The 15800-nt window shown below is 46.2% G+C and overlaps 1 protein-coding gene across 1 annotated transcript in view; it reads left to right on the top strand.

Moving 5' to 3' along the window:
• Nucleotides 1-14721: 14721 nt before the first annotated feature.
• The window catches only part of LOC311099893 (tripartite motif-containing protein 3-like), a gene marked incomplete at both ends in the record, with an annotated part of 36172 nt that continues 35093 nt past the window's right edge, over nucleotides 14722-15800 (top strand). The window contains one exon of the mRNA XM_084140612.1: nucleotides 14722-14745. Within this exon, the coding sequence (XP_083996738.1) occupies nucleotides 14722-14745 (24 nt within the window). The remainder of the gene's footprint in view (nucleotides 14746-15800) is intronic.

Raw genomic sequence — 15800 nt, 5'->3', positions numbered from 1 at the left:
GCCATTTAGCAGACGCTCTTATCCAGAGCGACTTACAGTTAGTGAGTGCATACATTTTCATACTGCCCCCCCCCCGTGGGAATCGAACCCACAACCCTGGCGTTGCAAACGCCATGCTCTACCAACTGAGCTACATCCCTGCCGGCCCTTCCCTCCCCTACCCTGGACGACGCTGGGCCAATTGTGCGCCGCCACATGGGTCTCCCGGTCGTGGCCGGCTACGACAGAGCCTGGATTACTGCCCAGTACCCACCTGATATAAGCCCTGGCCATATTTAGTCAGAGATACTCTATGTAATGACGAGATGGTCTTGTCTCTGCCTTAACAATGTGGATCGTTGTCCACAAACTCGGAAACGGCGAGCTCTCAAGTTCTTCCTTATTCCTCTTTTTGGATTGGTAGATACCCTTATTTGAATACTTCTTTGAATATTCGATTAGGGGTGTTGTCGTCAACCGCCTGAATTCTATAGCGAAGGTATTTCAAATTCATCGAGAAGGGAAGTGAGAACCAACTACAACTTCTTGGAGAGATTAAGTCAGTCGTTTTAATTAGAAGTCATTTAACAGCAAAGTCAGCTAAATATAGGTTGTCATTTTTTTTGTTGTCAATGTTATTTTTTCCAGAGGAAGTAGCTATTGTCGCTTGGTAACTGTCTGTTGTCAGAGAGGAAGAGTTGTTGACGAAAAATAACAATGTTAGCTAACTATATAGCTTATTCCCCAATGCACAATAAATAGTTGCTACTAGCAGTCAGTACAGCTGCTGTATGTCGGTGGGGTTGGACACGTTTTACACTAGCTACAAGTAAAAACATTAGGTCAGAAAGTTTCCATCCACCGGTTGATGGCTGTTGCTGTTTAGAGAGAACTCATGAATATGCACCGACCTTCTCGAATTTCAACAGGGACAACGCCGATATAACGTATTTTTTTTTTCCTTCTCAAAGTTACCAGGATGTCACATGCATCACACTTATTCAATCAAAAAAAAGTCTCATGTATCAAAATACCAATGCATTTTTTTTATCTTGATTAAATTCGACACTCTCATTGCCCCATATACAAAAACTCCTCACCTATTTCGTGTGGACAGATTTTGGGTGGAGTAAACCCTCTTGCTTCGCCTCTTCCTCTCTGATTTAGCCAAGAAATATACCAACAAACGGTGATGTCACTTCAAAAGTGTTAAGACTATATTTATTTGATTGAATTGGAGTTTTGATTTAATTTATGCTATCTAACTTAATAAAGAGAAACTCTATTACTTTATCAACTAAATAACATATCCTCACTCAGCCTAATTCCCTCAGTTTTAAAACATATTCTAACACTCCTGTCTACCCTCTCTGTGTTTATGGGTATGAAAGAGTTTCCGTGGTGCCTCTTATCTGACAGAGAGGGTTCCTGTTACCGTGGGAGAATCTCAAGACAGGATCGTGAGGAGTGTCTTTCCCTGACAGAACAGAGTATTGTCCAGTCAGAGGTCACAGAGGTCACAGAGGTCACAGAGGTCAATCTCCTTAACATTATTAGACACTCTTATGTTGTTACTACTGTGCAATCATGCAGTCCTCTTATACACACACACACACACACACCACACACCACACACACACCCTCATATCTGTACAACATAAATGTATGGTGTGGATTGACGACCTGATATCTTGGGGCTCCCGAGTGGCGCAGCGGTCTAAGGCACTGCATCTCAGTGCTTGAGGCGTCACTACAGACCCCCTGGTTCGATTCCAGGCTGTATCACAATCCGGCCGTGATTGGCCCGGGTTTGGCCGGGGTAGGCCGTCATTGTAAATAAGAATTTGTTCTTAACTGACTTGCCTAGTTAAATGTAGGGTCTATCTACTGTGGATTCCACTCTCTGACATCCAGGACCTCTATACCAGGTGGTGTCAGAGGAAGGCCTGAAAAATAGCCAAAGACTCCAGCCACCCAAGCCATAAACTGTTCACTCTCCTACCAAACGGTACCGGAGCATCGGCTAGTGGACCAACAGGCACCGAGACAGCTTCTACCCCCCAAGCCATATCACTGCTAAATAGCCATAAGACTTCTAAATATACTGAACAAAAATATAAACGCAACATTTTTACTGAGTTACAGTCCATATAAGGAAATCAGTCAATTGAAATAAATAAATTAGGCCCTAATCTATGGATTTCACATGACTGGGCAGGGGTGCAGCTATGGGTGGGCCTGGGAGGGCATAGGCCTCTTGGGAGCCAGGCCCAGCCAATCAGAATGAGTTTTTCCCCACAATAGGGCTTTATTACAGACAGAAATGCTCTTCAGTTTCATCAGCTGGCCAGGTGGCTGGTGTCAGACGATCCCGCAGGTGTAGAAGCCGGATGTGGAGGATCTGGACTGGCGTGGTTACACGTCTGTGGTTGTGAGGCCGGTTGGAAGAACTGCCAAATTCTCTAAAACGACATGGAGGTGGCTTATGGTAAAGAAATGAACAATACATTATCTGGCAACAGCTCTGATGGACATTCCTGCAGTCAACATGCCAATTGCACGCTCCTTCACATCTTGAGACATCTGTGGCATTGGGTTGTGTGACAAAACTACACATTTTAGACTGGCCTCTTATTGTCCCCAGCACAAGGTGCACCTGTGTAATGATCATGCTGTTTAATCAGCTTCTTGATATGCCACACCTGTCAGGTGGATGGATTATTTTGGCAAAGGAGAAATGCTCACTAACAGGAATGTAAACAAATGTGTGCACAAAATGTATCATATTGAAATGGACACTGTTTAAGCAGTGGTTTACCATCACCAAATGGACAGGCTGAACTCAACACCAACTATTGAGGGAGAGGAACCTAACAATGTGGTCCTCTGTAGCTCAGCTGGTAGAGCACGGCGCTTGTAACGCCAAGGTAGTGGGTTCGATCCCCGGGACCACCCATACACAAAAAAAATGTATGCACGCATGACTGTAAGTCGCTTTGGATAAAAGCGTCTGCTAAATGGCATATTATTATATACTGATACAGTGGGGGAAAAAAGTATTTAGTCAGCCACCAATTGTGCAAGTTCTCCCACTTAAAAAGATGAGAGAGGCCTGTAATTTTCATCATAGGTACACGTCAACTATGACAGACAAATTGAGGAAAAAAAATCCAGAAAATCACATTGTAGGATTTTTTATGAATTTATTTGCAAATTATGGTGGAAAATAAGTATTTGGTCACCTACAAACAAGCAAGATTTCTGGCTCTCACAGACCTGTAACTTCTTCTTTAAGAGGCTCCTCTGTCCTCCACTCGTTACCTGTATTAATGGCACCTGTTTGAACTTGTTATCAGTATAAAAGACACCTGTCCACAACCTCAAACAGTCACACTCCAAACTCCAGTATGGCCAAGACCAAAGAGCTGTCAAAGGACACCAGAAACAAAATTGTAGACCTGCACCAGGCTGGGAAGACTGAATCTGCAATAGGTAAGCAGCTTGGTTTGAAGAAATCAACTGTGGGAGCAATTATTAGGAAATGGAAGACATACAAGACCACTGATAATCTCCCTCGCAAGAACTCACCCCGTGGGGTCAAAATGATCACAAGAACAGTGAGCAAAAATCCCAGAACCACACGGGGGGACCTAGTGAATGACCTGCAGAGAGCTGGGACCAAAGTAACAAAGCCTACCATCAGTAACACACTACGCCGCCAGGGACTCAAATCCTGCAGTGCCAGACGTGTCCCCCTGCTTAAGCTAGTACATGTCCAGGCCCGTCTGAAGTTTGCTAGAGTGCATTTGGATGATCCAGAAGAGGATTGGGAGAATGTCATATGGTCAGATGAAACCAAAATAGAACGTTTTGGTAAAAACTCAACTTGTCGTGTTTGGAGGACAAAGAATGCTGAGTTGCATCCAAAGAACACCATACCTACTGTGAAGCATGGGGGTGGAAACATCATGCTTTGGGGCTGTTTTTCTGCAAAGGGACCAGGACGACTGATCCGTGTAAAGGAAAGAATGAATGGGACCATGTATCGTGAGATTTTGAGTGAAAACCTCCTTCCATCAGCAAGGGCATTGAAGATGAAACGTGGCTGGGTCTTTCAGCATGACAATGATCCCAAACACACCGCCCGGGCAACGAAGGAGTGGCTTCGTAAGAAGCATTTCAAGGTCCTGGAGTGGCCTAGCCAGTCTCCAGATCTCAACCCCATAGAAAATATTTGGAGGGAGTTGAAAGTCCGTGTTGCCCAGTGACAGCCCCAAAACATCACTGCTCTAGAGATCTGCATGGAGGAATGGGCCAAAATACCAGCAAAAGTGTGTGAAAACCTTGTGAAGACCTACAGAAAATGTTTGACCTGTGTCATTGCCAACAAAGGGTATATAACAAAGTATTGAGAAACTTTTGTTATTGACCAAATACTTATTTTCCACCATAATTTGCAAATAAATTCATTAAAAATCCTACAATGTGATTTTCTGGAGAAAAAAAATCTAATTTTGTCTGTCATAGTTGACGTGTACCTATGATGAAAATTACAGGCCTCTCTCATCTTTTTAAGTGGGAGAACTTGCACAATTGGTGGCTGACTAAATACTTTTTTTCCCCACTGTATATACAACGTCGTCATTATACAGGCCATTTGGACATGGTTCACTTACTTTGGCTTTGGAACTGACTTTCTATGATCATATCTGGCAAATGGACATAACATACTGATTTGGTACTTTCAAAACTTACATATGCCATTTGGACATTTCATATGACGTTTCATACGACATTTGGACATTATAGATATCATTTGTATATTTCATATGCCATTTGGACATTTCATATGACATTTGGACATGATGTATATCATTTGCATAAATCATATGCCATTTGGACATTTCATGTGCCATTTGGACATGGTTCTGTGACTTTTGGGTTCGGAACCCGACTTCCTATGATGTGGACACTTTGTCCATTTGCAGTATAATGTGTAACAAATGCAGTGTTATGGACATTCCATAGGCCTAATGGACAAACTCACATAAAATAAATCTATATCCATATGGTTCTTTAGTAATGTATAATTGTGACAAAATCGAAAAAAAATCGAAAAAGGGTCCAAATCGCACTTTTGACAAAGTTTATATAGTTGGTAATTTCACCCTCGAGATTTGACTTGGGTGTACATTTGCAATATGCTTTGTTACGGTTAAATGAGCTCTACACTTGGCATTTGCTGTATGCCATTTGCAATATGTTTTACACGATTTGCCGTCCATTTGAGTAAACATTTCATTTGGGTGTATGTTTCGCCCAATGCCAATATGTTGCCATAAATTTTTGTCCAAAAAAGGGGTAATTTCCCTTCCCAGAGACACCATGTCTAGACCAGCCATGGCATGACTGGAGACACATTTTTACATTTACATTTTAGTCATTTAGCAGATGCTCTTATCCAGAGCGACTTACAGTTAGTGAGTGCATACATTTTCATACTGGCCCCCCGTGGGAAACGAACCCACAAACCTGGCATTGCAAGCGCCATGCTCTACCAACTGAGCTACAGGGGACTACAAGACACCATGTCTAGACCGGCCAGGGCATGACCAGAGACACCATGTCTAGACCGGCCAGGGCATGACCAGAGACACCATGTCTAGACCGGCCAGGGCATGACCAGAGACACCGTGTCTAGACCGGCCAGGGCATGACCAGAGACACCATGTCTAGACCGGCCAGGGCATGACCAGAGACACCGTGTCTAGACCGGCCAGGGCATGACCAGAGACACCATGTCTAGACCGGCCAGGGCATGACCAGAGACACCATGTCTAGACCGGCCAGGGCATGACCTGAGACACCATGTCTAGACCGGCCAGGGCATGACCTGAGACACCATGTCTAGACCGGGCATGACCAGAGACACCATGTCTAGACCGGCCAGGGCATGACCAGAGACACCATGTCTAGACCGACCAGGGCATGACCAGAGACACCATGTCTAGACCGACCAGGGCATGACCAGAGACACCATGTCTAGACCGGCCACGGCATGACCAGAGATGACCAGAGACACCATGCATTGTGGTTTGGTTTGATGTCTGAACTGAACTGGGATGTGCAGGAGAGGCAGCTCCCATCAGAACAATGTTTATTTTACATGCAGTCCCTCTCTCCTCTCCTCTCCTCTCCTCTCCTCTCCTCTCCTCTCCTCTCCTCTCCTCTCCTCTCCTCTCCTCTCCTCTCCTCTCCTCTCCTCTCCTCTCCTCTCCTCTCCTCTCCTCTCATCTCCTCCCTCTCTCCCCTCTCCTCTTTTCCTCCTCTCCTCCCTCTCTCCCATCCCCTTCTCTCCTCTCCTCTCTCCTCTCCTCCGTCTCTCCTCTCCTCCCTCTCTCCTCCTTTCCTGTCGCCTCTCCCCTTCTCTCCTCTCCTCCCTCTCTCCTCTCCTCTCTCCACTCCTCTCCTCTCCTCATCTCTCCTCCCTCTCCTCTCCTCTTCCCTCTTCTCCTCCCTCTCTCCTCTCCCCTCCCCTTCTCTCCTCCCTCTGTCCTCTCCTCCCTTTCTCTCTCCTCTCCCCTCCTCTCCTCCCTCTCTCCTCTCCTCTCCTCCCTCTCTCCTCTCCCCTCCCCTCCTCTCCTCCCTCTCTCCTCTCCTCTCCTCCCTCTCTCCTCTCCCCTCCCCTCCCCTCTCCTCCCTCTCTCCTCTCCCCTCCCCTCCTCTCCTCCCTCTCTCCTCTCATTCCGCTCTCCTCTCCTCCCTCTCTCCTCTCCTCCCTCTCTCCTCTCCCCTCCCCTCCCCTCCTCTCCTCCCTCTCTCCTCTCATTCCTCTCTCCTCTCCCCTCCCCTCCTCTCCTCCCTCTCTCCTCTCCTCCCTCTCTCCTCTCATTCCTCTCTCCTCTCCCCTCCCCTCCTCTCCTCCCCTCTCCTCTCCTTCAGTGTTGGTTTTGAGTGCTATAGAAAGGCCATGGGTATGGATAAACATTGACTTATTGTGTGCTTGTTTTCTTTTCCCTAGACATGGATGCCATGCCAGTTTTGGATTGGCAAGATGTATGGGAAACCAACCAACTGTGTGCAGATCTTTCTCTATGGAAAGCTATCCGTTAGTCTGCTCTTTCTACCGTGTGTAAAACCAGCCATAGACCCACGTCTCTTCTCTTCTCTCATCACTATAAAGACTCTCAGGCTCCAGTCAATCTGATCAACACTGAGGTTACAGGAGGTTACACTGAGGTTACAGGAGGTTACACTGAGGTTACACTGAGGTTACAGGAGGTTACACTGAGGTTACAGGAGGTTACACTGAGGTTACAGGAGATGACGCTATGGTTACAGGAGGTTACACTGAGGTTACAGGAGGTTACACTGAGGTTACAGGAGGTTACACTGAGGTCACATGAGGTTACACTGAGGTTACAGGAGGTTACACTGAGGTTACAGGAGATGATACTATGGTTACAGAACACTAGATGGCGACGAGAGACAAGGTATACATCCAAACTGGCCACCTATTCCCTATGTAGTGCACTACCAGAACCATTGCATTACATCAAGGAAATCAACATGATGGTGATGAGATCAGTATTCATAGCTGAGTTACTGAGTTAGATTATGGTTATGGGGATGAGATCAGGATTAATTCATAGCTGAGTTACTGAGTAAGATGGTGTTATGGTGATGAGATTAGGATTCATTCATAGCTGAGTTACTGAGTTAGATGATTGATACATTTTATTTGTCAGTTAAAAAGAAAATACATATATACACAGTACAAAGATTTGTTAAATTGTTAAAGTCAGGGACTTATTTCCATTGTGGTCCGTGATGTAAGGTCACTACTAGGGTTGGGCGATATTACGATAGCATCGTCGATGACGACGACATCGTGACGTGACAGACGATGATTTCGCGTATTTGAACTTGACTGGCGCCGCACAGGAAAAAAACAGAGTCTCGCAGTGCACAGCAGGGCAGCATGCAAGTGACATTCCGAGTAATTAGCCTATTTCTATTTGCTATAGCCTATTTCAATAAATATGTTATATAGTCTACGGAACGCAAGAGGGTAATGTAGGCCAGACAGAGCGGAGAATTCCACCAAAGCAGCTCAAAATGTCCAGTCAGAATATATTGTTTCTCTCTCTGTGGGATACATTAGGCTATATAGCTAAACCTTTTATTACATGTTTTATAACAGACGCTATCATGTGTCTAGCTGTTTAATAAAGGTAGCCAATGTTCCCTTGTCCCTCCAGTCGACAGCCTATGGATACGACTGAAGGCTACGCTTCATCGTTTTATGCATGGCTTTCTCCAGATCAAGCAATGAATGTAACAGAGTTCCATCTCAAAAAGCCTAAAAACGTAAGGTAGCCAGAATGACAAGTATAAGCTTAATAAATAAATGAATTATCCATGCGGGCTGGGAAAATCCCTCCATGCGAGGTTTAAAACCAAATGGCCAATAACCTATCCTCCTACTTGGCCTATCATAAAAGCTTTTTAGACAAGCTAAAGTTATGAATGGTGGCTTATTTCCCGAATATTCTAGCCTACGAAGAAGGTGTTGTCCTAAAGTTGTGGCTTTCAAAAGTAACAAGAATGGAAGTCTATAGCCTAAGACTAGGCATGGGCTATTCTCAATTACAGCTTTCTGAGAGATGGAACAAGCAATATTATTTATTTTTCTATTATTTTATGAGGCAAATAAAGCAATTATTATCCAGTTGTGAAGACAGTAGACTGCTTCTATCCAGCAGGGATGCTAAAAACGCTTCGGCTCACTCTTGCCAGTCGGGACAGGGATGAGGAGTTGTCTTTCCAAAAGGTGATCATGTCCTCCTCTGCGTTTCTTCTCATGGCCATCGGGTACTCTTCTAGAAAGAACCGCTGCTGCTGAATGAGGTAGGAGCTGAACATGCGAGGACTTTTATTTTTAAAATATATTTTTTGTACTTTTTACCCCCTTTTTCTCCCCAATTTCATGGTATCCAATTGGTAGTTACTGTCTTGTCTCATCGCTGCAACTCCCGTACAGACTCAAGAGAGGCGAAGGTCGAGAGCCATGCATCCTCCGAAACACGACCCTGCCAAGCCGCACTGCTTCTTGACACACACTGCTCGCTTAACCTGGAAGCCAGCCGCACCAACGTGTCGGAGGAAACACCGTGCAACTGGCGACATGAGTCAGCGTGCATGCGCCCGGCCCGCCACAAGGAGTCGCTAGAGCGCGACATGGGACATGGACATCCCGGCCGGCCAAACCCTCCCCTAACCTGGACGACGCTGAGCCAATTGTACGCCGCCTCATGGGTCTCCCGGTCGCGGCCGGCTGCGACACAGCCCGGGACTGAACCCGGGTGTGTAGTGATGCCTCTAGCACCGCGATGCAGTGCCTTAGACCGCTGCGCCGCTCGGGAGGCCACATGCGAGGTCTTTTGGGCACTTCGTTCTGCTCAGGGGCAGGGTTAGGTGCGTTGATAGCCTCGGTTTCCTTCACGAGGAGGTAGCGTATCTCTCCAAAGCTGATTACGCACCAGCTCATCCCTTATCGCCCACTCAGTTTTAAACCTGGGGTTCAGGCCGGCGGCTAGGACAAGATGTTCATCATTATAGGACCGCCTGTACCGAGTGGAGACCTTATCTGATAGTGTTTCTGCAAATGCAGCAAAAACGACGACGGGCTGAGACACTGTAGTCAACAGTTTCTTTATTTCTGACACGGCAGGGAGAACCATGCCCAGGTTGAGGTCAGTTAGTCGTGTCAGCACCTCCACCAGGACCTGTAGCCGACTCACTTCTCTTAGGGTGAGTTTTGCATCATTGGAGGTAGACTTTCAGTTTGTTTTGCCACAATGGGTCTCTTTCGAACATCTTCAACACAGACTCAATGATGCGCAATTGGCTGTTCCATCTTGTCATGCAGTCTGTTGTGGGGTGCACTCCCATTCTGTCACTTTCCTCTGTGTTCAATGTACTCTTCCTAACACTTTTCACAAGTTTCCCCACTTTCTGAATCAGTCCACTAACCCCATCATGCATGTTAATGGCAGCCTTTATTGCGAGCTGGAGCATGTGAATTGGGTACTGTAAATGGAGATTTGACTCTGAAGTACTGGTTTACCATCATGTCCACGTTGTTGGCTATATGGTCAGTTTGAAACTGTGAGAGTGCAGGTGGTCAGTTTTAAACTGTGAGACTGCAGGTGATCAGTTTGAAACTGTGAGATCGCAGGTGGTCAGTTTTGAACTGTGAGATCGCAGGTGGTCAGTTTTGAACTGTGAGATCGCAGGTGGTCAGTTTTGAACTGTGAGATCGCAGGTGGTCAGTTTTGAACTGTGAGATCGCAGGTGGTCAGTTTTGAACTGTGAGAGCTTAGGTGGTCAGTTTTGAAATGGTGAGAGCTTAGGTGGTCAGTTTTGAACTGTGAGATCGCAGGTGGTCAGTTTTGAACTGTGAGAGCTTAGGTGGTCAGTTTGAAACTGTGAGAGTGCAGGTGGTCAGTTTTGAACTGTGAGCTCGCAGGTGGTCAGTTTGAAACTGTGAGAGAGCAGGTGGTCAGTTTTGAACTGTGAGATTGCAGGTGGTCAGTTTTGAACTGTGAGATTGCAGGTGGTCAGTTTTGAACTGTGAGATTGCAGGTGGTCAGTTTTGAACTGTGAGAGCTTAGGTGGTCAGTTTGAAACTGTGAGAGTACAGGTGGTCAGTTTGGAACTGTGAGATCACAGGTGGTCAGTTTTGAACTGTGAGAGCGCAGGTGGTCATTTTTGAACTGTGAGATTGCAGGTGGTCAGTTTTGAACGGTGAGAGCGCAGGTGGTCAGTTTTGAACTATGAGATGGCAGGTGGTCATTTTTTAACTGTGAGATCGCAGGTGGTCAGTTTGAAACTGTGAGAGCGCAGGTGGGGCGCCCTCCTCCTCCATGTCGGTTGCCTCATCTTCCTCATCATTGGTCTCCTCAAAACCAGTTAGGTTGAAGGCCATGACAATGTTGCTGTCAGTCACCACTTGTGTTACGTTGATATTTCTGCTAAATGGCCTCTGCTGTGTAGTGTCCTTGTATGTGCTCGCAGCTCAACAACACCATGTGGCCTTTATATTTTCCGTCAATGAAACTGGCGACAATCCCCCTTAGGAAACTGTGTCCCCTTCTGCTGGTCCAAATGTCAGTTGACACAACGAAAACATCACCTAGTAGCAATAGGTATCTCAGCTTGGCTTCCATTTCTTGGAGGGCATGAGGCGCGAGGGTGTCTCGGACCCGTACTAGAGCAGTTCTCCCTTAGTTAGGGGCTCATAGTCCAGGTAAACCATTTTTAAAGAAAGCTTCATCCAATTGCTTATTTCTCTCCCACTGCTGGGGCTTTATGTGATCTTGGAATGTGTTGCTGCTGCGTCTCCTTCTCTATAAATACAACATGTAAAGCTCAATTAGCCTAACGATAGCCTACCTTAAATTAGCACCAAATTAATCCTAGACAAAGTCAAGGATATAAGGGCTAACCAGACATGTAACCTGTTTAATATAGGTCTAACCAGACATGTAACCTGTTTAATATAGGTCTAACCAGACATGTAACCTGTTTAATATAGGTCTAACCAGACATGTAACCTGTTTAATATAGGTCTAACCAGACATGTAACCTGTTTAATACAGGTCTAACCAGACCTGTAACCTGTTTAATATAGAAATACCTTATTTACATAAGTATTCAGACCCTTTGCTATGAGACTCGAAATTGAGATCAGGTGCATCCTGTTTCCATCGATCATCCTTGAGATGTTTCTACAACTTGATTGGAGTCCACCTGTGGTAAATTCAATTGATTGGACAAGATTTGGAAAGGCACACACCTGTCTATATAAGGTCCCACAGTTGATAGTGCATGTCAGAGCAAAAACCAAGCCATGTGGTTGAAGGAATTGTCCGTAGAGCTCCGAGACAGGATTGTGTTGAGGCACAGATCTGGGGAAGGATACCAAAACATTTCTGCAGCATTGAAGGTCCTCAAGAACACAGTGGCCTCCATTATTCTTAAATGGAAGAAGTTTGGAACCACCAAGACTCTTCCTAGAGCTGTCCGCCCGTCCAAACTGAACAATTGGGGGAGAAGGGCCTTGGTCAGGGAGGTGACCAATAACCTGATGGTCACTCTGACAGAGCTCCAGAGTTCCTCTGTGGAGATGGGAGAACCTTCCAGAAGGACAACCATCTCTGCAGCACTCCACCAATCAGGCCTTTATGGTAGAGTGGCCAGACGCAAGCCAATCCTCAGTAAAAGGCACATGACAGCCCGCTTGGAGTTTGGGTAAAGGGTCTGAATAGTTATGTAAATGTGATATTTCCGTTTTTTATTTTTGATAAATGTGCAAAAATTGATAAAAACCTGTTTTTGCCACTGTGTTGTTGGGGACCTTCAATGCTGCAGAAATATTTTGGTACCCTTCCCCAGATCTGTGCCTCGACACAATCCTGTCTCGGAGCTCTACGGACAATTCCTTCGACCTCATGGCTTGGTTTTTTCTCTGACACGCACTGTCAACTGTGGGACCTTATATAGACAGCTGTGTGCCTTTCCAAATCATGTCCAATCAATTGAATTGACCACAGGTGGACTCCAATCAAGTTGTAGAAACATCTCAAGGATATCAATGGAAACAGGATGCACCTGAGCTCAATTTTGAGTCTCATAACAAAGGGTCTGAATACTTATGTAAATAAGGTATTTCAGTTTTTTATTTTTAATACATTTACAAAAAATTCTAAAAACCTGTTTTCACTTTGTCATTATAGGGTTTTGTGTCTAGATTAATGAGGGGGGGAAAAGTATCTAATCAATTTTAGAATAAGGCTGTAACGTAACAAAATGTGGAAAAAGTCAAGGGGTCTGAATACTTTCCGAATGCACTGTATGCCAGGCCTATTGGGCCAAAATCAATGATAGCCTATTGTATAGATAATAGAACTAAAATGAACAAAACCTGTAAGAGATCTGATTTTTAGTTTATAAATACTTTGCTACAATGACACTTAGCTATCTACCCAGCTCGTTCCTTTCTGTTAGCATGTGCACGTACTAAGTACACCATCATGCTTTCAGGATACGTGTCTTTTTAGATTCCACAATTATTCTTTAGTTGTGGACATTACATCACCACACTTCCTCTCTTGTTCTTGGTCCTCATCTTTGTAAGTCACATTGATTTAGCACCTGTGTGTTTTATCAGTTTCTTTATGAAAATATTTATTGAACTCCATGACAGTAGCTAAAGCAAAGGGCTGTAGCAGCACACAAGTAGACTACAAATGCATGCTGGGCCGGGCATGCTCTGAGCTCGTGAAGTGAGCGATACTGGAGTGAAATTGTAGTGGGCGAGAAGGCCGACGCTCCAGCCTTTGGGAGAAGGCTGACGCTCCAGCCTTTGGGAAACCCGCTCCGCGCTCCATCAAATTGGGCACGCTCCGCTCCTCGCTCCGCACCTCGCTCCGCTCACATACACTGGTTGGGATTGAGCCTTAGAAAAGAGTTGCCATTGCCTGCACATAGCCACTGCCCAGAATTTCAACAACATTATCTTTCGTCATGATTTGTCCAGTTGCATTTGATTTTGAACATAGTTTTAGCCAGTTTTAATTAATTAATTAATTGTTTTAAAGTGTGTGTGTGGGGGGGAGTTGCCAATAGGGGCGATATCACCATTTTTTGTGGGTACATAATCACAATAGGACAAAGGCTGACATCGCCCAACCCTAGTCAGTAGAGTGATGTCATCACTACTCATGACGACCGTTGAGGTTATAGACTCACAGAGCAGTAGAGTGAGGTCATCACTACTCATGACGACCGTTGAGGTTATAGACTCACAGAGCAGTAGAGTGAGGTCATCACTACTCATGACGACCATTGAGGTTATAGACTCACAGAGCCGTAGAGTGAGGTCATCACTACTCATGACGACCGTTGAGGTTACAGCAGAGTAACAGATCTCTAGATGACTAGGTTTAGTGTAGTCACTGTGTCTAGAGGCAGGGCAGGGGAGGAGGAAAGATTGGGGAGGGAGTGAAGGGGGGGGGGTCGGGGTGGAGGTTGGAGAGAAGGAGTGAGTTGAGGTCGGGAGGAGGGGGAGGTTATTTGCGGATAATGGAGGAGGGGTCTTGCGAGGGGGTCTTGTGGTTCTTGGGGTTTAGTGAGGAGTATGTCGGAGGAGAGTTGAGAGAGAATGGGGCGGGGATGGTGGTTTGGGTGTGGTCGATAGTTGTGGTGAGATAGTTGGAGGGAGGGTATACTGTTTCAGAGAGGGACGGGGGTTAGGAGTTGGGAACAGGGGGCGACGGTTCTTCTGTTTCCATAGTGTGGGCTTATTTTGCTGACTCTGCATGCAAGACTCCAACCCTCTGTCAAACTCTATCTATCTCCTCTCCCTCTCTCTCCCACACACAGCCTCTATATTTCTTCTCCTCTCACTCTCTCTCCCACTCACATACTCTATCTATCCCCTCCTCTCCCTCTCTCTCCCACTCACAGACTCTATATTTAACCCTGGAACACTGTCAACCAGGCTGCCAGTCACACACACATCTGGGGCTACTTGGGGTGCAGTTCACACCATAGGATACACAGAAGCACCAGATTCAGGAGGAGAAGGTGAGGGGGGAAGAAAGGGGGCAGATGGGGAGGAGAGGGGGAGGGGGGAGGTGAGGGGGCAGATTGGGGAGGAGAGGGGGGGGTGGGAAGATGGGGAAGATGGGGGAGGAGAGGGTGAGAGGGGTGAGAGCGGGTGGAGAGGGGGCAGATGGGTGAGGAGAGGGGGAAGATGGGGAGGAGAGAGTGAGGGGGGAGGAGAGGGGGCAGATGGGTGAGGAGATGGGGGAGGAGAGGGGAGGGATGGGGAGGAGAGGGGCAGATGGGAAGGAGAGCATGAGGGGGGAGGAGAGGGGGCAGATGGGGAAGTAGAGGGGGAGGGGGAGAAGGGGGGGTGGGGGAGAGGCATGAGAGGGGGAGGAGAGGGGGCAGAAGGGGGAGGAGAGGGTGACAGGGAAGAGAGGGGTCGAGGGGGAGCAGACAGGATAAGGTTAGGGAGAAGTCCTCAGTCCTCTCTCTGAATTAGGATACGTCCCAAATGACACCCTATTCCCTTTATAGTGCACTATTTTTGACTAGAGCTCTATGGGCTTCGGTCAAAAGTAGTGCACTATGTAGGGAATGGGGCGCTATTTGAGACTCAAACTGAGACAGAAAATATAACTATGGTGAGGAATGCACTGGGCTGGGCTGTGGCCTCAACAGACACATATAGATATAGCTAGGATCACCACAGGGCATGTATACACACAGACGTGGGACTATTCAGAATATCTACTGTACATGCCTTCTCTGTGGCCATCAACAAACATCCAGGCAGTTGTGTTTTGGTTCATTCATTCATCCATCCATCCATTCATTTGTAATTTATTAATTCCTTCGTTAATTCATCCATTTATTGATTACAGCATATTACTTAAATGAATGCAATCTATTCCCTTATTGTTTCAGTGTGTGAAGGAGTGCTGACGTGTAGGGGTGGTAGGTACACTGGGAAAAAAAGGGGGGAGCAAGGCTCTTAACCCCACAACATGCTCTCCATCCAGAGGCACTGTTTCTCATGCAGAGAGAGAGAGAGAGAGAGAGAGAGACAGAGAGAGAGAGAGAGAGAGAGTACACGGCATTATAAAATCCATGTACACAAAGTGTGCAGTTAAAATTGGCAGAAAACACACATATTTCTTTCCACAGGGCCGTGGGGTGAGAAAAGGATGCAGTTTAAGCCCCACACT

Source organism: Coregonus lavaretus, assembly GCF_964263955.1.
Source record: "Coregonus lavaretus genome assembly, chromosome: 24".
NCBI classification, from domain to species: Eukaryota; Metazoa; Chordata; class Actinopteri; order Salmoniformes; family Salmonidae; genus Coregonus; species Coregonus lavaretus.
This window is presented reverse-complemented; position numbering and strand designations above follow the sequence as displayed.